The 24,175-nt window shown below is 40.5% G+C and overlaps 1 protein-coding gene and 1 long non-coding RNA gene across 4 annotated transcripts in view; one reads left to right on the top strand and one right to left on the bottom strand.

The window, feature by feature from the left end:
- The window catches only part of LOC105492540 (NCK associated protein 5), an 891,224-nt gene that overhangs the window by 739,370 nt on the left and 127,679 nt on the right, over positions 1–24,175 (top strand). For all 3 annotated transcript variants that reach the window (XR_011610241.1, XM_071073805.1, XM_071073806.1), the window contains exon 11: positions 23,702–23,803. Coding sequence is in view for 2 of the 3 variants with exons in the window: in XM_071073805.1 (XP_070929906.1) it covers positions 23,702–23,803 (102 nt within the window). In the remaining variant the exon portion in view is untranslated. The remainder of the gene's footprint in view (positions 1–23,701; positions 23,804–24,175) is intronic.
- Positions 1,345–23,804, bottom strand: LOC105492539 (uncharacterized). The gene is made up of 4 exons (XR_011610248.1): positions 23,698–23,804; positions 22,460–22,581; positions 2,542–2,648; positions 1,345–1,501 (listed from the first exon to the last, which is right to left on the bottom strand). It is a non-coding gene; the product is annotated as an uncharacterized lncRNA (long non-coding RNA).

Genomic DNA, 24,175 nt, shown 5'->3' with positions numbered 1-24,175 from the left:
TTGGAGACAAAGTCACAAGTTTATAGCACTGTAGTTTGATGCCTCCATTCATAACTGAAGGAAATACTGAATTTTGGTTCAAGTTTAATGAAACTAAAGATGCATTTTTTTCCCCTCCAAGTTTATAAATGTCTTGAATTTGGGCGGACGCAGTGGCTCACACCTGTAATCCCAGCACTTTGGGAGGCTGAGGCAGGCGGATCACAAAGTCAGCAGATCGAGAACATCCTGGCTAACATGGTGAAACCCCATCTCTACTAAAAATACAAAAAATTAGCTGGGCGTGGTGGTGGGCGCTTGTAGTCCCAGCTGCTTGGGAGGCTGAGGCAGGAGAATGGCCTGAACCTGGGAGGCAGAGTTTGCAGTGAGCCAAGATTGTGCCACTACACTCCAGCCTGGGCAACAGAGCAAGACTCCATCTCAAAAGAAAAAAAAAATTAATGTATTGAATTCTAGGTCATACTCTGTCGCCCAGGCTGGAGTGTATGGCACAATCTCGGCTGCCTGCAACCACCACCTCCTGGGTTTAAGTGATCCTCCCACCTCGGCCTCCCCAGTAGCTGGGACTACAGGTGCACACCACCAAGCCCAGCTAGTTTTTGTGTTTTGTTTTTGTTTTTATGGTGGAAATGGGATTTCACCATGTTGGCCAGGCTGGTCTCAAACCCCTGACCTCAGTTAATCTGCCTGCCTTGGCCTTCCAAAGTGCTGGAATTATAGGCACGAGCCACTGCGCCCGGCCCTATTCATGGATTCCTGAGGTCTCATGTCGGAAACTCCTGAGAATCTTCTTTATTCATGTCCTAGAAATTGTAAGTCTGTAGAGACAGGGCAATTGCTTAGATTATTCTTCCTAAACAGAATGTAACATTAGGTCTGGGTATGGTGTCATGCTGGTAATCCTAACACTTTGGGATTCAAGGTATCCACACTGCCGAGGCAGGTGGATCACTTGAGCCCAGTAGTTGGAAACCAGCCTGGGCAACATGGCAAACCCCACCTTTACAAAAAATACAAAAATTAACCAGACATGGTGGCATGTGCCTGTAGTCCCAACTACTCAGAAGGATGAGGCATGGGGATTGTTTGAGCTAGAGAAGTGGAGGCCACAGTGAGCCATGATCGTGCCACTGCACTCCAGTCTGGGCAACGGGGTGAGACACTGTCTTAAAAAAAAGAAAAAGAAAAAGAATTTAACATTAACCTTTAGAAAATATTTGGATAAATGTGCTTTATATTTGATGTCATTCCCAAGCATTTCTTAGTGAAGCATACACTCTGAGTTGTCTTCCTAAGAGCAGGGGTGGGTTCTGTGGACACAAACCACGCTGATATTTTCTTGGCCATCATACGGTCAGTTGTGGGTGAAGCAGCATTGGAGGCTCTGTTACTCCTCCTTTATGTAGAGCTACGTGGCCAGGTGCTGGGGACCCTCCCAGAGGCACTGACATTATCCCCTGCTTATCCAGTTGGCCAAGGTTAATCTGACATCTGAAGCTCTCTGAAAGGAAAGGAAAAACAGTTTCCAGGAGAATTGTGAGTTGCTCTTAGAATTCACCATTGGTCTCTCATGGAGCACAGTGTTAAGGGACAATAAGTTCAAATTAACCTCTTTACACACAAAAACATCAGGGAATTTCTTAAGATTTGAGAAAAGTGAGATTTAAAACCAGGAATTTTTTTTATTATTATTTCTTATAACATACTAGAGAAATTAATTTAGCTTGTCCCATTACATAGTGATAAACCAGCATCTGATAGCAGCAGCCTGTGTGATAAAATGATTATGGCAGCAGTGAGAAAGAATCTAATAAGGAAATTGATCTGTAGATTCCAATTTTGTAAGAGCCAACATCGATCAACATAAATGTCAATAATGAGATCATATTGAGAACTGCCTGATTCCTTCAGATGATTCTGGAGTCTAGTGACAGATTCAAGAAGTAAATGTGAAAAGGAATTTAAAACTCCCACAGTCACTCCATGGACCAACAGCAGGCTACATGGTACTTTGGTGCCATGTGGCATAGTCTATCTTGGTCCTGGGTAAAACGAGTAAGAAAGAAGTTGTTTAAGGATTTTCATATTGTAAGATATATGTTGCCAGTACCACGCGGTGACAGTATAATAACAGTTGTAATTATACTTAGTAATTATAGACATTTGCAGTTCAAGGAAGGGAATAGAAGAAATGTAACGCTCTTCTTTATTTGTATCTTTGAGAGGTCATGTCTAGATAGTGCTGTGGCAAAGGAAACTGTCAGTTCCTGGAGATTGATCAGGAAGGATTATATGGAGTAGAATTCTCAAGTCTTCATTTGCCATTTTATACACCTTCATTGATTGTCTGCCCAGACATTTTACTAAGAGCTGGTCCATAGCTCTGTGTCATATGAGGGACCATGGGTAGTAACAGGACAAGTGTCATCCAAGTTAGCTTCAAGATCAGGAAAACTGAGGAGTGTTCAGGCAAGTGAGGCAGGGCAGAAATGTCAGGTGGGTGAAGAGAGGGAAGAATATGAAGACACTAGCTCTGCTCACCATCACAGGAGGCCATCTTGTAAGGGAGCCAGTGTTCCACCTCAGCAGGGAAGTCCTCCCGTACTTCCGTCAAGGGAGCAGTGCCTTTCAGGGCATGGACAGCCCTCCTGCGGAGACAGGAAAGGAAATCCATTGAAACAAGCAGGGGCTTCCAGCAAGCTGCTTCCGACATTCTGACTGTAAAACAACTGTGACTCAGCATTGGCAAAATGAACCTCCTGGAGTCTTTACCTATCCCCTCTTCCCCTTGCTACTTGTGTTTGTTCTACCTCAGCTGAACACTCTGCTGTTGACTTTGCACTTTTTCTTTAGCTTGCTGCCAAAAAGGTGATTCTTCAGTGGAGGTGATTCTCTGAGCCCCACAAATTGTGCCCCAGGCCCTAAAAACAGCTAACAGTCTTCAAGCATTTAATTAAACCCTCACCACAACCTTGTGAATCCAAGAGCTCCATCTCTTGAATTTGAAATCACCGGTAAGCCCCTGTGAGCTAGTATTGGTATTTTGTCCCTAAAGGAAATGAAGGCTCAAAAGATGAAGTGGCTTGCCCTAGTCACACAAAGCCAGGATTTAAACCCAAGATTATGATGACACCTGTGGTCACCTGCTTTATAGCCATGGAGAGGGAAGCTCATTCATGAGGCTGAACTCAGGTTTTCTCCTGCATGTTGAAAAGCTAGTTGTATAGTTATTATCCTCTTTGTTTTAAATATGTCGGCTCTAATGGAGAATTTTGGTTTTTTGGATTCCAGTCAATTGAGGTATTTTGATAAGGCAGTTAACATTAGCCACAGTGTGTGGACCTGGGCTTTGCTCCAGTGTAGAGCTTGATGATGCACTGGGCTTGGTGACGTCTTCTGTGACTCAACCATTGGCTTTTTGAATAACTGATTCACATGTTACACAATGACTAAATTTTTGTGCATTCAAGTTTAAGGGCATCTGATTTCCTTAGTTTTCTACCAATAGGAAAGGGTTTATGAAATCAATTTACCATCCCACACGAAATAGCTAAATAAAACAGTATAGATTTATATGTAATAAATGTTTTTAAACCCCTGGAATTATTAACATGGGGCATTTAAGGAGAAATATTTGTAGTCTCCAACCCACAGTCTAAGAAAAAAATTGTTGTCTTTAAAATCGGCTGAATACTAACAAGTGTTCAAAGCAAACCCTTAATTTTACCATAATAATTACTCTTGGGAATCTGAACTTCCCCATAGTTTCTCAAATGAGTCTAAGAGCAGCTTCTTCTCTCTATAATGCTCATTTCTTTGTAATAGTTATTTATAGATCCATAACCAATTTCTCTGAAAAATAAGAACTCATTTTTGGTATTCTCTGAGGTTGCAAATACCGCACATGGTATATAATATGAAAGGAAAGCTCAGAGAAAGATAACTTTGCATCTTGAAAAAAGTTTCCATCAAAGTTGTTTATGAAAATTAAAAAATCTTTAGGGATTTAAGAAGACAGAATAATTTTAGGATTATGGTAACTACGGACTGTCTCAGAAGAAAATAGAGAGATTATGTTATTTATATTTATGCATCGAATATCTGCTTAATACTTCACAATTTCCACCCTAGGAGATTAGGAATTTCTCTTCGCCTTCTTTCTGGGTGCCTGCTTCACAGATTCACATTGTTTACCCAACTTCAGACATGCTTGATTAGAACAGAGTGTTGCCTGTCTGTAGAGTCTGAAGCAAAAACAATGGAAACATTGTTTTATGTCTTGGGGAAGATATGCGTTTTTAGTGAAATTTCTGATGCAGTTGTAACTTCCTAATCTGTCATACAAATGTTTGCAATGTCATAGCCATGCACTTTTCTCTGAGATGTTACAATCCCATCTTTAGTCAACTCAGAGGATTTGCTGGGGAAATCGATGAGTAGTTTTGAGTTGAGTGGATCACTTCTATCTCAGATTCTGTTTTCAGAAGCTTCCCCTAATATGCCTGAAAAACAAATCTGCAAAATTGAAGTTTAAATATAGGATATATTTAACAAACTAATAGAAAAATAAAAATAAATCCACTTGACTTGATGAATCCTGCGTATTAGCTGGAAACTGCCATTTGCCAAGAAATGATTTAGCTTAGTGAAATGTATTTTGCAGCTAATCCTTTAATGTCTGTTTTACATATTACCCTTCCCACTGTTAATATTGAACAATGTTGTAAGCTAGTAATTTTATGCCCTATATTTCAAATTGCTATTAGGAAGCCACATAAATAACAATTTTCAACTGCTCGTTTATAATACCACAAGGCGTTTCTTACCATGGGGTAAAGTAACAGTGGATTTAAAAAACTACTTTAGGGATAAAGCTACAGGGAAACCATGATGCAGATCTGTAGCAACAAAGCCTATAAGGCAAACTGAAGTAATAAGTTGGAAACCCTGATAATGCACAACTTAGTATTAACTATCAAGGGAAGTGAGACGATGGGCTTTCATTGAACATTCAGCCAGAGATTGCATTTATGTAATATATCTTCACAAATGTTTTAAAATGAATGGGACTCCAGCAACATGTCCTATTAAAACCAGGACGTTGAGCTGTAAAATGCAGATGAGTGCACATCACGAAAGTCACTTTTTCATCACCACTCTCATCTCTTTATTCTCCCAGCCCCCATGCAGCGGAATACTGTGAGAGTCAATATTGCAGGCTGTGAAGGTCCCAGTGATTATGTAATCTCTCAAACTCTGAATTTCATTTGTTCTAATCTTTCCTTTAATAATGTAAGTAAGCACCCATCTTATAAATAATTCTACATAATTTTTTTTTTTTGGTTTTCCAAAACACTGACACGGCATTTTCCCTTCTTTGGAGGTTATCTTCCAAAGTGGAGTGATAATCGTTCGATTTTAATGTCTCCTCATTGTAGTTGCAAGAGCAGGGCCCACGTACAGTTTCTTGCTGACCATCTGGATAACATATGGAACCATTTGGTTTTCGCAGGAGGAGTCACTGCCTGTCTTCAGGATTGCCAATTATGGATCTCTGGAGTGCTAGTGGCTCTTTTCTAGCATGCAGCATAATTGAGGGCCCTGGACTGACCCCCTACCTCCCCAGCCACCCCTTTTAGGAAGAAGCATACCGAGAAGGCATCAAAGCTGTGTGAATGTCCACTGTGTCTACATTTCTTCCCAGAGACCCATCTGCAGTCTCTTCCTCTAGACCTTTCCTTTCTGTGCATAGATAAGAGTAATGGAGGCCCACAGCCAAGGCCAGCATTGGGAAAAGTATGGGGTAGACAAAGGAGTAGAGGAAAGCATGTATTTTGGAGAAAGTGATGGAATCAGATCCTAACTCAGCTACTTACTTGCTCACTGTGTGACTTGACCCAGGTTCCTGATTGCTGAGACATGTCTCTCACCATTCCCTTCTTGAACTTGCCTCTGTGGTCTTGCTGAACTTTTTGCAGAAAATATCACATTCTCTCTCTTCTCTGGACCTTTTCATATGCTCTTCTCAGAAAGACCTTTCTGTCTTTTTTGACCCATGCTTTGGCCTGAATGTTTGTATCTTCCCCCAAATTCATATGTTGAAATCTTAACCCCCAAGGTGATGGCATTAGGAGGCAGGGACTTTGGGAAGCTATTAGATCATGAGCATGAGAGCTCTTATGAATGGGACAGTGCCCTTATAAAAGAGTCCTCAGAAAGCTGCCTTGTCCTTTCTACTGCATGAGGATACAGTGAGAATGCACCATCTATGAACCAGAAAATAGGCCCTCCCCAGACACTGGATCTGCTGGCACCTTGATCTTGGACTTCACAGCCTCCAAAACTGCAAGAAATATATTTCTATTGTTTATGAGTCACCCATTTTGTGGTATTTTGTTTTACCAATTGAAAAGACTAAGACAGCCCCCTCTCCTGAGTAATTATTTCTCCGTAACATCTCTTAGCTGTGCTAAGACTTAGCTACAGCTTCCCTAGGAGAACCCCCAGAACCCCTCTGCTGAGGGTTCCCACAGCACACTATGTTGCAGGTGCCTGCTCAGCCTGTCCCATGAACACCTTGATGCAGGGAGTGTGCTTGTTCGTCATTGTACCCCAACATTCAAACGTGGATAAGACAATATAGTGGCAGAGAATGAGGTGCCATAGGGGCAGCCCTTCAGTTCATGTCCAGGTTGAAATCCTTGACTTAATAGTTACTTAGCTCCTCTTGTCCCTCAGTTTTCTCATTTGAAAAATGGAGTTGATAAGAGTTTCTACCTCATAAAGTGACTATAAGGATTAAATAAGGAAAAATAATGCATATCACCTTCATCACGGTGGACGGGAGGCAGGACTAGATTGCAGCTCCAGACAGAGCAGCATGTGGAGGCTCATATTATGAATTTTAGCTCTAGATCGACTGCAAGAACAAACTAGCAATCCTGAGAGGACTCACAGACCCTGCAAAGGAAGCCACTGCTCCTGCAGGACCCGGGAGATGCCCCAAATACTGTGAGTGTCCCAACTGCGGAAGTGGGAAAGGGAGACCCTCCTCTCCCAAACACACACCCCACTGGAGAAGCCGAAGGTCTGTTTGTGGGAGAAGTTTCTGACCTTAGCTGGAGCTGAGTCAGTTTAGAGAGCTGAGTGAAATACAGGAGTAGAAGAAGCAGCAGAAAGGCTCTGGGAGCTTGCTCTGTCCCCTAACAGCCCATTTCTGCATGGCACCACAGGGATCCATCAGGAGGGTGGCCAGAGGAGCTGGGGGTGAAACTCCACAGGAAGAAGGAAATCTGTAGCTGAACTTTGTAACAATTTAAACAGGGCCAGACACCTCCTGGCCAGAACTCAGAGGAGGGCGCAAATCTGGTGTGCAGGGGAAGAACCAAGCCTTTTTTCTTTCTCAGCTGGGAGGTGGGTAGCCTGGGGCAAGTTTTCAAGCCTGTCTCACCTTCCACCTGGAAACAGACTCAGGGCTGTTGAAGGGGAGGGGGGCAGGGTGGGAGGGAGCATGGTAAGAGTGAGACTGGCCCTTTGGTTTGCATGGGAGCTGGGTGAGACCTATGACTGCCAGCTTTCCCCCACTTCCCTGACAACTTGTATGACTCAGCAGGGGCAGCCATAATCCTCCTAGGCACACAACTCCAGTGACCTGGGAATCTCTCCCCCATCCCCTACAGCAGCGGCAGCAAGATGCACCCAAGGAGAGTCTGAGCTCAGATGTGCCTAGCCCCACTCCCACCTGATGGTCCTTCCCTATCCACCCTGGTAGCAGAAGACAAAGGGCACATAATCTTGGGAGTTCTAGGTCCCCGCCCACTGTTGGTCCCTTTCCACACTAATACAGCTGATGCTTTCTGGAAAGTGCCACCTCCTAGCAGGAGGCCAACCAACATAAAAATCGAGCATTAAACCACCAAAGCTAAGGACCCTCATGAAGTCCACTGCACTCTCCTGCTGCCTCCACCAGAACAGGTGCTGGTATCCACGGCTGAGAGACCCATAGACATTTCACTTACAGGACTCTGTGCAGACAACCCCCAGTACCCCGCTGGAGCCAGATAGACTCACTGGGTGGCTAGACCTGGAAGAGAGACAATAATCACTGCAGTTCACTGCAGTTTGGCTTACAGGAAGCCACATCCATAGGAAAAGTGGGAGAGTACTACATCAAGGGAATACCCATGAGACAAAAGAATCTGAACAACAGCCTTCAGCCCTAGACCTTCCCTCTGACAGAGCCTACCCAAATGAGAAGGAACCAGAAAACCAGCCCTGCTAATATGACAAAACAAGGCTCTTTAACAGCACCCCCCCCAAAAAAAAATCGCATTAGTATACCAGCAATGGATCCAAACCAAGAAGAAATCCCTGATTTACCTGAAAAAGAATTTAGGAGGTTAGTTATTAAGCTAATCAGGGAGGGACCAGAGAAGGCAAAGCCTAATGCAAGGAAATCCAAAAATGAATACAAGAAGCGAAGGGAGAAATATTCAAGGAAATAGATAGCTTAAAAAACAATCAAAAATTCAGGAAGCTTTGGAAACACTTTTAGAAATACAAAATGCTCGGAAAGTCTTAGCAATAGAATTGAAAAATTAGAAAAAAATTCAGAGCTTGAGGACAAGGTCTTCAAATTAACTGAATCCAACAAAAACAATGAAAAAAAAAGAATAAGAAAATATGAACAAAGCTTCCAAGAAGTCTGGGATTACATTAAACAACCAAACATAAGAATAATCGGTGTTCCTGAGGAAGAAGAGAATTCTAAGAGGTTGGAAACGTATTTGGGGGAATAATCCAGGAAAACTTCCCCGGCCTCACTAGAGACCTAGACATCCAAATACAAGAAGCACAAAGAACACCTGTGAAATTCATCACACAGTGATCTTTGCCTAGGCACATTGTCATCAGGCTGTGCAAAGTTAAGATGAAGAAAAGAATCTTAAGAACTCTGAGACAGAGGCACCAGGTAACCTATATAGGGAAACCTATGAGATTAACAGCAGATTTCTCAGCAGAAACCCTACAAGCTAGAAGGGATTGGGGCCCTACCTTCAGCCTCTTCAAACAAAATTTTCAGCCAAGAATTTTGTATACAGTGAAACTAAGCATCATGGATGAAGGAAAGATATAATATTTTTCAGACAAACAAATGCTGAGATAATTTGCCATCACCAAGCCACCACTATAAGAGCTGCTAAAAAGAGCTCTAAATCTTGAAACAAATCCTGGAAACGCATCAAAACAGAACCTCTTTAAAGCATAAATCACACAGGACTTATAAAACAAAATACAAGTTAAAAAGCAAAAACAACAAACAAAAAAAAAACAAGTACACAGGCAACAACGAGCCCAGTGAATGCAATGGTACCTCACATTTCAATACTAACATTGAATGTAAATGGCCTAAATGCTCCACTTAAAAGATAGAGAACCACAGAATGGATAAGAACTCACCAACCAACCATCTGCTGCCTTCAGGAGACTCACCTAACGCATAAGAACTCACATAAACTTAAAGGGATGGAAAAGGGCATTTCATCCAAATGGACACCAAAAGTGAGCAGGAGTAGCTATTATTAGATCAGGCAAAACAACTGCTTTAAAGCAACAGCAGTTAAAAGAGACAGAGACATTATATAATGGTAAAGACCTTGTCCAACAGGAAAATATCACAATCCTAAACATATATGCACGTAACACTGGAGCTCCCAAATTCATAAAACAATTACTAATAGACCTAAGAAATGAGATAGACAGCAACCCAATAATAGTGGGGGACTTCAATACTCCACTGACAGCACTAGACAGGTCATCAAGACAGAAAGTCAACAAAGGAACAATGGATATAAACTATATCTTGGAATAAATGGACTTAACAGATTTATACAGAACATTTCATTCAACAACCACAGAATACACGTTCTATTCAATAGTGCGTGAAACTTTCTCCAAGATAGACCACATGATAGGCCATAAAACGAGTCTCAATAAATTTAAGAAAATTGAAATTATATCAGGCACTCTCTCAGACCACAGTGGAATAAAACTGGAAATCAACTCCAAAAGGAACCTACAAAACCATGCAAATACACAGAAATGGTATAGCCTGCTCCTGAATGAGCATTGGGTCAAAAACGAAATCAAGATGGAAATAAAAAATTCTTTGAACTGAATGACAATAATGACAAAATCTATCAAAACCTTGGGGATACAGCAAAGGCAGTGCTAAGAGGAAATTTCATAGCCCTAAATGCCTACATCAAAAAGACTGAAAGAACACAAACTGATACTCTAAGGTCACACCTCAAGGAACTAGAGAAACAAGAACAAATCAAACTCAAACTCAGCAGTAAAAAGGAAATAACCAAGATCAGAGCAGAACTAAATGAAATTGAAACAGAAAAATACAAAAGATAAAAAGATAAATGAAACAAAAAACTGGTTCTTTGAAAAGATAAATAAAATTGATAGACCATTAGCAAGATTACCAAGAAAAGAAGAGAGAAAATCCAGATAACCTCACTAAGAAACAAAACAGGAGACGTTACAACTGACACTACTGAAATACAAAAGATCAATGAAGGCTACTATGAACACCTTTATGCACATAAACTAGAAAACCTAAAAGAGATGGATAAATTCTTGGAAAAATACATCTCTCTTAGCTTAAACCAGAAAGAATTAGATACCCTGAACAGACCATTAACAAGCAGTGAGATTGAAGTGGTAATTTAAAAATTACCAACAACAAAAATAGTTCAGGACCAGGTGGATTCACAGCAGAATTCTAACTGACATTCAAAGAATTGGTGCCAATCCTTTTGACACTATTCCGCAAGAAACAGAAGGAACCTTTCCTAATTCGTTATATGAAGCCAGCATCACCCTAATACCAAAACCAGGAAAGGATATAACCAAAAAAGAAAACTACAGACCAATATCCTTGATGAACATAGATATGCTAAAATTTTTAACAAAATACTAGCTAACCAAATCCAACAACAGAACAAAAAAACGATTAATCATGTTCAAGTGGGTTTCATACCAGGAATGCAGGGATGGTTTAACGTACACAAGCCAATAAATGTGATACACCACATAAACAGAATTAAAAACAAAAATCACATGATCATCTCAATAGATGCAGAAAAAGCATTCAGCAAAATCTAGCATCCCTTTATGATTAAAACTCTTAGCAAAATCAGCATATAAAGGACATACCTTTATGTAATAAAAGCCATCTGTGACCATCCCACAGCCAACATAATACTGAATGGGGAAAAGTTGAAATCATTCCCTCTAAGAACCAGCAAAAGACAAGGATGCCCACTCTCACCACTCCTCTTCAACATAGTACTGGAAATCCTAGCCAGAGCAATCAGACAAGAGAAAGAAATAAAGGACATCCAAATTAGTAAAAAGGAAGTCAGACTGTCACTGTTTGCTGCCGATATGATCATTTACCTTGAAAACCCTAAGGACTCCTCCAGAAAGCTCCTAGAACTGATAAAAGAATTCAGCAAAGTTTCCAGATACAAGATTAATGTACACAAATTAGTAGCTCTTTTATACACCAACAGCAACCAAGTGGAGAATCAGATCAAGAGCTCAACCCCTTTTACAATAGCTGCAAAAAAATTAAATACTTAGGAATATACCTATCCAAGGAGTCAAAAGGCCTCTACAAGGGAAACTACAAAACACTGTTGAAAGAAATCATGGATGACTCAAACAAATAGAAACACATCCCATGCTCATGGATGAGTAGAATCAATATTGTGAAAATGACCATACTACCAAAAGCAATCTACAAATTCAGTGCAATCCCCATCAAAATACCACCATCACTCTTCACAGAATTAGAAAAAAAAATTCTAAAATTCATATGGAACCCAAAAAAGAGCCTGCATAGCCAAAGCAAGACTAAACAAAAAGAACAAATCTGGAGGCATCACACTACCCAATTTCAAACTATACTATAAGACCATAGTCACTAAAACAGCATGGCACTGGTATAAAAATAGGCACATAGACCAAAGGAACAGGTTAGAGAACCCAGAAATAAACCCAAATACTTACAGTCAAGTGATCTTAGACAAAGCAAACAAAAACATAAAGTGAGGAAAAGACACCCTTTTCAACAAATGGTGCTGGGATAATTGGCTAGCCGCATGTAGGAGAATAAAACTGGATCCTTATCTCTCACCTCATACAAAAATCAACTCCAGATGAATTAAGGACCTGAAACTATAAAAATTCTAGAAGATAACATTGGAAAACCCCTTCTAGACATTGGCTTAGGCAAGGATTTCATGACCCAGAACCCAAAAGCAAATGCAATAACAACAAAGATAAATAGCTGGGACCTAATTAAAGAGCTTTTGCACAGCAAAAGAAACAACAGAGTAAACAGACAACCCACAGACTGGGAGAAAATCTTTATAATCTATACATCTGACAGAGGACTAATATCCGGAATCTACAATGAACTCAAATAAATCAGTAAGAATAAAACAATCCCATCAAAAAGTGGGCTAAGGACATGAATAGAAAATTCTCAAAAGAAGATATACAAATGGCCAAAAAACATGTGAAAAAATGCTCAATATCACTAATGATCAGGGAAATGTAAATCAAAACCACAATGCAATACCACCTACCACCTTACTCCTTCAAGAATGGCCATAATGCAAAAAACAGTAGATGTCAGAGTGGATGTGATGAAGAGGGAACACTTCTACACTGCTGATGGGAATGTAAACTAGTACAACCACTATGGAAAACAGTGTGGAGATTCTTTAAAGAACTAAAAGTAGGGCCAGGCGTGGTGGCTCACACCTGTAATCCCAGCACTTTGGGAGGCCGAGGCAGGTGGATCACAAGATCAGGAGATAGAGACCATCCTGGCTAACACACTGAACCCCATCTCCACTAAAAATACAAAAAATTTAGCTGGGCATGGTGGCGGGTGCCTGTAGTCCCAGCTGCTCAGGAGGCTGAGGCAGGAGAATGGCGTGAACCCGGGAGGCGGAGCTTGCAGTGAGCCAAGATCACGCCACTGCACTCCAGCCTGGGAGACAGTGAGACTCCATCGCAAAAAAAAAAAAAAAAAGAAAAAAAAAGAAAGAAAGAACTAAAAGTAGAACTACCATTTGATCCAGCAGTGCCACTACTGGGTATCTACCCAGAGGAAAACAAATCATTATTCAAAAAAGATACTTGTACACACATTTATAGCACAGTTCACAACTGGAAAATCATGGAACCAACCCAAATGCCCATTAGTCAATGAGTGGAGAAAGAAACTGTGGTATATATACACAATGGAATACTACACAGCCATGAAAAGGAATGAATTAACAGCATCTGCAGTGACCTGGATGAGATTGGAGACTAATATTATAAGTGAAGTAACTCACGAATGGAAAACCAAACACCCTGTGTTCTCACTGATATGTGGGAGCTAAGCTATGAGGACGCAAAACATAAGAATGATAGAATAGAGTTTGAAGACTTGGCAGGAAGAGTGGGAAGGGAGCAAGGGGTAAAAGATGACAAATATGGTGCAGTGTATACTGCTCGGGTGATGAGTGCACCAAATTCTCAGAAATCACCACTAAAGAACTTACTCATGTAACCAAATACCACCTGTACCTCAATATGGAAAATTAAAAATAAAACAAAATATTGGCTGGGCGCGGTGGCTCAAGCCTGTAATCCCAGCACTTTGGGAGGCCAAGACGGGCGGATCACGAGGTCAGGAGATGGAGACCATCCTGGCTAACACAGTGAAACCCCGTCTCTACTAAAAAATACAAAAAACTAGCCGGGCGAGGTGGCGGGCACCTGTAGTCCCAGCTACTCGGGAGGCTGAGGCAGGAGAATGGCGTGAACCCGGGAGGCGGAGCTTGCAGTGAGCCGAGATCGCGCCACTGCACTCCAGCCTGGGTGACAGAGCCAGACTCCGTCTCAAAAAAAATAAAAATAAAAATAAAAATAAAAAATAAAACAAAATATTGAATTAAATTTTTTAAAAATAGTAATAATGTAAACACTTAGCACAAGACCTAGCCTGCAAGTGAGCACTCTATAAATGTCCAATTTTTTTTGCATAGTTTTATTTTTTCAGTTAGGTCCAAATTTACATATGGAATTATGCTTCCGTGGAAAGAATGTAGAGATCTAAAAAGCAAATGAAATTGACAATACCAATCAAATACCAATAGTGGTAACAATGGAATAATAATAAGGAAAGCGTGATTTTGAGTAAATGAATGAATGATGTTTGAGTCTAGCAAACAAAGATATCACATTGTATTTAGAGGTAATTATTTTTTAATTAATGCAGTTCATTTTACTGTCTGATTAATTTTTATTGTTAGTTTAATAAATTGTCTATAGCAAACCATCATTAACCAGATTTAACTGGGTAGAATTAAGAGCATGAACTCTGCAGTCAGACTGTCCAGGGTTCAGATACTATTTATGTGACATTAGGCAAGATTTTTTTAGCTCTATATGTCAGTTTTTTCACCTGTAAGACAGGTATGGTAGTTCTTACTGTAGATTGTAATGAGGATTTAAAAGGATAACATATGTGAAACACATATTTAGTGCTAAAAAGAGCTCAATAAGTGTTCACAGCTATTATTGTCGCTGTTATTATTATTATTTCCTTCCCAATTATCTGCCTCTAAAGCAGAACCTGGGAAGGAAAATCACCAAGGCAACATAATTCATTCGATGGGAGTTGCTCAAATTGTGGGCTTAACATTTAGGCAGAAATAAGCTACTTCCATAGGATTTGCCTTGTAAAAGATAGCAATGATGGTATCACGTCCCTCCCCTCATAGAAAAAGCAAGCAGACAGTGATAGGAAGAGCTTGGACTTAGAAGGAAGCAGGTCTGGGACAGAATCCTGGCTCTCCTGCTTCCTGAAATATATGTAGCATCGTGACTTCAGATGCCTTTCTTCGCTTCTGTCATCTTGGGTTCTTCATCTCTAAAAACTAAGATGATAGCTTCTTCCACACAGTAGTATGAAGATTCATGAGATTAGAATAGGGGAAGGACTTCACAGAGTGTCTCTTCCCACACAGAGGAAGCGGTAATTCATTTCTTTCTAATAAGTGATACATTGAACTCTAGTGACCGTAAGTGGAGCTTCCGATAGGTCTGGTAAAAATAGATCAAGTTTTGGGGGGTTTTCCCCCCACTAATTAATCCTTTTAGTTTGGTGAAATCAGAGGGAAAAAATGTGTTCCCCCACATGTAAAAGGCAAAATCTTCAGAAAGTCAGAACTTTTCAAAAATAAAGCTTGATTAAGAATGTAAAATGCAGTGTGGATAATTTTACAAAACAGCGGGGGCAATTGGAAAGCACTTATTAAAGTACCTGTTAAAGTAATTAGTGATGAAAATGGAAATTTCAGGGCACTTCTGTGTCTCTTAGATCCCAGAATAGGCTCAGGCTGTGCTGAATCACTTCCTCCTTTAGATCATATTCACAGAAGAAGACAAAAGGGAAGCTTCAGAGACTCAGGCTTGGCAAGCAAATGCGAGTCACTCTTCGGCTGTCCTCCTGTCCACAGGTCTGACTGGCCTGCCATGGGAGCCTGAACCTTCTGTCCTTTTTCTCAACATTCTGTCACTTTGCTGTTAGTTCTGAAATATTTCTGATTTTTTTTTTTGTTTTTTTTTTTTTTTTTTTTTTTTGTAAAGACTTCAAACAAAGAGATTTGGGAGCTCTGCAGGAAGAGCTAAGTTCCTGTTGCACAGAATATTCTCTTACGTATACTTAACTGTGTGGTGAATACACTGGCCTCCACCACCTCTAGCTGCATGGCGCCCTGACTCTACTGTGATCTTGTTTGCATGTTCTGCCTTAAGAATTCTTGGATTTTTTTCTCCTTTGTGTGCTTGGTCTGCTCAGGGATATTGTCAGCTCTGTTAATGAGCTTCCTTGAGTCTCTCATAGCTCATAGTCATGACTCTGCACATAGTAGATGCTTCATAAAGCATAAAGCATAAATTAGTGTTGGACTAATTAGAGTGGAGGCTCTTGAGGGCAAGGTCTGCTGTTTTCATCCTCATCCATCCTCCCACTGGTGCTCACCCTGTGGGCCTCGGGGCACTGTTAATGGAATTGCAGCAGATAAGGATTGGTATGAGATGCTGTGGTCATCAGTCTAAGCTGCAGAGACCATGAATAAACTTTCTAATCACCAAACCAAATGCTGCTCCCTTAGGTAGCCACTGGATAATCAGGCTGTCATGGAAGTGGGGACCCTTGAAGAAGGTTTTGAATATAGCTGTGGAATAATTGTTTCAAAAATATTTTATAACCTTGGGTCCTGGAGAAGTAGAAAAGAGATAGAGCCATATCGTTTGCCAAAGCACCATCCAGAGCAAAACAGAATGCACTCAGGGCAGCTAAACATTGATATGCAAGGCAAGTCCAAAAGTTGTCAGGGAAAATAATAATTGCAACAAGGACTGTTGCAGATGGCTAAAAAAAATTAGCTGTAAAACTTTCACACACTGAAGTGAGATCAAATTATGATGGACATTTTTTTAAAGGGTCTCTAGAAGAACATTCGGAAGGCACACTGTCAAGTCAGCAGGAAGGCTGAACGCAGATATTATGTTTTATCTTTGTAGCCCAAAATGGAAATAATGGCATAATTAATTAAACATCAGCTTTTATCCAAAATGATTTTGTCCTGGTCTCAAATTTTTGTGAATCTAAGAAATGACCATATAATACTCAGTTATATAATATGCAGTTATGTAATGCTCAGTTTTATAATAAATTCTTAATGGAATAGAATGAAACTTGTGAAATGTGAACCTAGGGATCTGCCACAATCTCTCTTGATGGGATTCTGGAGGGACTGATGAAAAATCACACTTCTGAGTGTGGCAAAAATGTAAGTCTAGTGTGTGAATAAGGCAAAACTTTGGGGTTTTTATGGAAGATCATTTGGCTTCCACAGAAAAATTATTTTCATCAGGCTCCAAGCTGTTTTAGAAAACTTCCTGGAACTTCCTTTTGGAGATCTTTATGCATACCTGTGAAATTGTCTTATTACCCAACAGAAGGAACAAAGCTTGTTTACCTGAGTATACCTATTCAGGGTCGTATTTAAAATGCTTCTCTTAAACATGCACCAAATCCTCTAGAAAGCTGAACTTAACAGGAAATCAGAGGAAGTTAGCAATATCAAAAGATACTCAGGAGATTTCATAATAACTCACTCCAGGTTTGCTTCCCTTGTGTTGGGCTTAAAGGGCATCAAACCCTGGGCCCAGAGCCCACCTAGGACAGAGTTGAGGAAGCAGAAATGGGGCTCTAGGAAGCTTTCTAGAAGCTGTGAGGTGAGAACAGCTCTCCAAAGTGGATTTGAAAACAAAACTAAAGCTGAAAAAGCAGTAAGTTCTTCATCCGAGAAATCAACCCAACATCCGGGCCACTAGATTTGAGGGAGGGTGATCCCTACACATGGCCAGATCCAAATAAGCAGCCAGCCAAGTTGACAAGGCACAGCAGAACCCAGAGAGACAGTGGGCTAGAGCAGGTGAGGACTCACCGAGACGGGGAGAGGCCAGGGCAGCTGTTGGCGTCCCTTCTCTCGGATCAGGTGCTGAACAGTTAAAACTTCTCTTTTGTGCAGATATTTGGCTTTTAATAGTTGGAGGGGCTGGGTTCAGTGGTTCATGCCTGTAATCCCAGCACTTTGGGAGTCTGAGGCAGGTGGATCACCTGAGGTCAGGAGTTCGAGACCAGCCTGGCCAATATGGTGAAACCCTGTCTTTACTAAACAGCCAGGTGTGGTGGTGCATGCTTGTAATCCCAGCCTCTCAGGAGGCTGAGGCAGGAGAATCACTTGAACCCAGGAGACAGAGGTTGCAGTGAGCCAAGATCACACCATTGCACTCCAGCCTGGGTAACAGAGCGAGACTCTGTCTCAAAAAAAAAAAAAAAAAAAAAGAAGGGAGACTAATTATATGCATGATTATGGTGGTAGATTAATTCTCTCACCAAATCTGAATGAAGAGAAGAGAACCATGGTGAAATGATCCCTTTTGTACTTTCCTCTCTACTTCTAAAGCTGAGTTAATAACTTCTAAAATCCTGACATGAAAAATTTCATACATTCCTCTTCAACCTTCAGGAAGTACATCAGTAAATGCAAAAGCTGCTCACCGATCTATTTTACTTGATTTGTCCAGCATGGTTTCTTGTGTTGCCCAAATTTCTTAGATGAGCTATTTTTTTAACCTCAACTTGCATCAATAAATAAGGACTCAGTGTCTTCCTGGCCTTAGGAGTCACTGCCTTAAAATTAAGACATCACCATGGTGCTGAGTAAAAATCTAGAGGCAGAATTCTACCAAGTGCAACAAGCCTTCACGGAGCATCCGAGGAACTGAGGAAAATGAAATGGAAAACCCTGGCTCTCCAGCCCAGCTCTGAAAGGCTCAAATGCACCTCAGTCTCCAGTCTCTGCTGCCGTCATTAACTAGAGAGCTGCAGTATCAGTCACTACCACCCTGAAGGGTCTACTCCACCTTCATCCTGCCAGATAAAGGACAGCCAGTCCTTGGCACAGTCTGTTGAGGGGGATATGTCTCTGCCTTGAATTACAGATACAGAACTGCACAGAGAACATAAACCTGACTGACTGAAGGCAAGTGAACCCACCAAATATTACCCACCCAATGTGTGGTTCAGGCACTGACTGCGCTGGCATTGTCAGGTCCCCAAAGCTTAGCTTGGTATTTTGCACCTGTATGAGCCATGCGTTCTGTTATAAATTGTGACACATCGTAGCTCTTCACACGATCTCCTGACCCCTGCCCTTGCATATAGTGACAGAAAGCAAATCTCTTTCCTGTGAAGCTAGAATCTTCGGTGGGGGTGTCACCTTGGGCTGTTGACGTGGGCACTACATATCCATGTGTAAATACCTGTATATCGGTACATTTGTGTGCACATATGTACACATATGAAATATATACATAGAAACATGCATATTTCTTGAGTGGCTATCCTGTAGGCTACAGAGAGAGCTGTGTCAGCCAGGTCAATGTCAGCAATAACAACAAACTCCAAATGAATCATGGCCCAAATTCAGTATAAGTTGATATCTTCCTCGTGTCAAGTCCAAAAAGACTGTTTCTTTTCCCAGAGTAGCTTTCTTCCAGTTGAGACTTTAAGAAGCCAAACTCCTTATACCTGGTTGGCTTCATCTTCAACAAGTGGCTTCCAAGGTTGCTGTGCTGAGTTGGCTGCATCAAGCCAGTGGGAGGATAAAGAGCATGGAAGACTATTTGAGGGAGGTATTCCTGGGCCCGGCAAGAAAGGACAGATGTCACTTTTGCTCAGGCTCCATGACCTAGAACTAAATATGTCATGTGGGCACACCTGACTGTCAAGGAGGCTGGGAAATGCAGGCCAGCCATGAACCCAGAAAGAAGAGGGCCAAGGTTTCCGAGGTTTTGTGACACCCAGCTCGTCCCTGCCACTGGGACAATGTAGAAATTAAGGGATTGGCCTGCATTTTCCCGGTGCTGATCATCCTGTTAGGAAGATAGAACCTACACAGAGAACAACTCAGTAAGAGTGTACTTTGGATAAAGGACCGAAATGAGAGGCGGTCCAATCCCTCAAGGCAGGGAATCCACTGTGGGTTAGAGAGGATAGATGACTTTACAGGGAGGGTTTCAGTGTCGTCCTGAATACTGGACAGGATCTAGGGGCAGGAGGAGGAGGGTGTGCCATGGAAAAATGGACCAGAGATCAACTCAGATGGGGGAGGGGCACATTCCAGAGACTGAAGCCAGTCTGACAGGGAGGGTTAGACCACCACCGTCAAAGGAAGCATCTGAGTAAAAATATCCCTCGCTTACCTTTGGTTTGAAAGTGTGTGAAATTCGGAGTCTCTATCTCCGAAACCCAGTTGAATCTCAGTTACTGACACAGTGTGACAGGTGACGCAAGGCCTATTTCAAACCCATGCTGAGTAGTCCTGCTACTTTTCATGCCTAAAACAAACCAAGCATGTCTAACTCCAGAATTCACTGGGAGATGCAGATTAAAGATAGGAAGTTTAAAGTATTTCCGATGAGATTTTATTCAGATGAACACTAACAGTAAATATGAACTATACATGGGTATGTGATGGAGAATTTGCCCTCTAAGCTGGGGAGCTCCTCTTAAGAGGTCATGGCCTTCGTATGTCAGTTATGCTCTTTTTGACAGTGATTTAATTAAATTTCTCATGTATACATTCTACCTATTTTTCACTGAAGCACCAGTAATATAACATCAATATACAAAGTGATGCTATACACACACACGCCTGTGTATTATATGTATATGATGAAAATATAAGCCTATTTTAAAAATTCTTATCATAAGAAATGTAGTCTCTATGGCATTGTGTGCTTTCATAGTTATTTAAGGGAAGTTGTGTGAAGTTGTGTGATATTTACCTATCATTTCTTTGCCTATAGCCTTAACACAAAAGTAGATTTTATTATGCTTGAGATGATAGGTAATCCAGTTACCCTGATTGGATCATTATACATTGTATACCTGTATTAAAACATCACATGCACCTCTATAAATATAAACAACTATTTTGTACCCATAATAATTAAAAATTTTTAAACATAAAATAATAATTAAAAATGTAAATGGTTTTTTAAAAAATGTAAACAGATTTTATTTTCTAAGTCAATTTTTATTTGCCTTATATGTATGAAAACTATAACAATGAATGATTCATTTGTGCCTTATTATCTAAGAAATTACCTACCATCAACTGTCAGGTATAACAATAAACTAACCTGTGTGAATTTCAGCATATTATCCTATTTGTTTTCCCTTCTTACTATGACCGTGCCTCTCTCTACCTGTGGTAGTGGATTAAATAGCCACTTCTGTCTTTCTTTTTTCTGAAAATATGCACTTATTGATGCCTATAATTCTGTCATTGGATGTTGTGACTTTGTTAGGAATTTTATTTAACTTCACCTTTTATTTTAGATTCAGGGGGCACATGTGCAGGTTTGTTCCATGGGTGTATAGCATGATGCTGCGTTTTGGATACAGGTCCCTTCACTCAGGTAGTGAGCACAGTATCTACTAAGTAGTTTTTTAACCCATTCCCCCCTTTCTTTCCCCCCATCTATTAGTCTGCAGGGTCTGTTGTTCCCATGTTTATGTCCATGTGTGCTCAGTGTCTAGCTTCCACTTGTAAGTGAGAACATGCAGTATTTGGTTTTCTGTTTCTGAATTAATTCACATGGGATTGTGGCCTCCTCTAGCTGGATTCATGTTGCTGCAGAGGACATGATTTCATTCTTCTTTATGGCTGTATTCTGTGGTATATATGTACCGTATTTCTTTATCCAATCCACTACTTATTAGCACCTAGGTTGATTCCATGTCTTTGCTACTGTAAATAGCGTGGCAATGAACATGTATGTGCTTGTATCTTTTTGGTAGAATGATTGATTTTCCCTTGGGTATGTACCTAGTAATGGACCGAAGAATCAAATGGTAGCTCTGGTTTAAGTTTTTCTATCTTTCTTTCGCAGATGAGGGATCTGAGACTAAGAGGTTCAGTTACATTCCTGAGATCCTGTAGAATGTATACCTTCAACAGGGCTAGAACTCAGGTCTCCTGGCCCTTGCCCCAGGACCTCTCCTTTCTCCCATGCAGACCTTCCCTATTTTAGTGAAGGGAAGGGACTCATTTGGATAAAAGCCACTGAAACAGCCTTGAGGAGGGCAGGGCTTTAGATGCATATATGCATGCAGTAGGTGAAAGCGTGACATCATGTATCTGAGAAGTAATAATGAAGTGCATTCATGAACTGAATAAGTCAGATAGCTAATCCATTGAGGCCTCTTCTCTCAAATCACATGATATACCACTCAAAATCATTTCTTTTGTTGAATGTCATTTCCCATAACTTCTTGTCCTGTTTGCATATTGATAAATGTACTCTTAGGTCTCACAACATTGAAATTCTTTTGGCACTCTCTCAATCTTTAAAACTTATATATGGGTGAGTCAAATATAAAGACGTCTTTTTGTTTATAGACTACAACAAGCACTAATGGGCTGCTTACTAAGTATGATGCATTTTGTCAGGTCCCAGAGATTACAAGATGAGATAAATTCTATCTTTGCCCCCAGGAAAGTCAGATTCTAGAGCTTGAAGATTATAGGATTAGGATTCTAAAAACTGTCCAGAAACAATGTCATGGTTTTGGTTACCTATGGAGGTCTTAGCTCTGCTGAAGAAATTTGGATTTTCAAAGCAACAGGCAATCAGTGTAGAAATTATTTTCTTTTTTTGTGAAAGGACCTCCACAGACACACAAATGGAAGGTCCACTGAGAAGGAGAACTGGCCAACCCACAACAGCAAAAAAATACCTTTACACTTGCAGGAGGATAGAATGCAGCCCTGTCACAATGCCATCCTTCAGGAGGAGCTGCATACATGTTTGTTGAATAATCAAGTAACCAAGTACTCAGGGCTCTCACGGAAGTTCAGCCTAAAGAGAGTCGAATGGGGAACAGAGAGAATGTGGCTCATTTTAGTGGAGTTTGTAGTCCCTGCTGACTACATGGTAGATATGCTGGGACAGAGTGACCTGTGGGACAGCCCTGCCCTCTAAGATGATTCTAACATTGCTTAGTGGCAAAGAAGCAAAGGCATTTCTTAGATCAGCATCAGTGTGCAGCAGGGCCTCTCCAGGGGGAAAAAGTAGAAAAAACTTTTCAGAAGTGAGAGAGGCACGCTTAGCCGCATTATTTACTTACTCAATTAGATTTTTTTAGCATCTGGAGCCGCAAAAGTTGTAACCAAGACAAGCCAGGCTATAAGTGCCATTTTCAAAATGTCATCGCCTAGCTGAAACATTAGGCATAAATCACGAGTTTTATTGTATTTGCAATTAAACAGATCAAATTTAATGTCCACAGAAAAGCCTTAGTAATTAGTATCAGGATTAATACAGTGAAATGTCTCTGGCTTAGCAGGCCTCCCAAACAAAACTGAAATAAAGAATTCAGTATATAATTGAATAGCACGTGAATATTAATGTACAAAATCCTCAGAGTCCCCAGGTCCCCTATGCAATTATTTTCTATTCACATTAATTGTTCCTAACAGATGACATTAATGACTTTGAGCTAAAATGTGTCCAAGGGAAGATTTCACAAGATCAATGCTGTTTAGAAATAAGGTCACTTTTATAATTATCTGCTCAGATTTTAACCACTGCTCAACATAATAAGGTGAACTTGGTGATTGGTTTTCTTAATGTGAATATCAAATGTTAATTTTCATACTACCCAATAAATACATCAGAGTATTCATAGTTTTCCTACTGCTTATTTTTTAACTACTACTCATATTTTTCTACTACGTATCTTCCAAGGCAGACTGACAGACTGTAAAAGCATGATTATTGTTTACAAAATGTAATTTGCATATGCACATACATATACGTGTATGGAACACTGATAAACTAGAATAAACTTTTTAAAATTAGGACATGTATTATCTAATTTGGAAATGCCAACTCTTTTGAGATTTAACTGTCCAAGGCAGGATTTTGAAACAAGTAATTAAATTATCGCTATTTAATGTTTCTGCTTGATTTTACCTAGAAACTTCACTCACGCCTCTTGGATCTTTCATCCGGAGATTTGCTTTCAGAGGTGGAAAGAAGCCGAAGTCTGACACAGTCACGAACTGATGCTGAGCTGCACGTGAGTTTCCCAGTTGCCTTCAGAACACTTGTTTCGGTTGTTATTTTCCTTCCATCAACTATGATGTCACAAGCGAACCATAAAGCACATCCTTGAAGCATTGTCAGGCAGATAAAAATACCTTCCTTTCTTGTGTTCTCTGAAATTCAATATCATGTCCCCCAGCTGATATAGTAAGCAGAAAGTGTCACTCTCCACAGAAATATCATAAATCTTGGTTTTGTCCCCAAGACACCTTTTTTGGATATTGATTATATCTCAGAGTCTCTGAGAAATGGTCAAGGAGCTTTTTATTAAAACCCACATCCCATATTATTCATCCTACTTTTATGATATATTATGTATGAACTTTTAAAAATTCATGGGCTCTGC

This window comes from Macaca nemestrina, chromosome 11, assembly GCF_043159975.1.
Source record: "Macaca nemestrina isolate mMacNem1 chromosome 11, mMacNem.hap1, whole genome shotgun sequence".
In the NCBI taxonomy this organism is placed as follows: Eukaryota; Metazoa; Chordata; class Mammalia; order Primates; family Cercopithecidae; genus Macaca; species Macaca nemestrina.
Note: the sequence above shows the minus strand (reverse complement) of the source record. Positions and strands in the feature narration are given on the sequence as shown.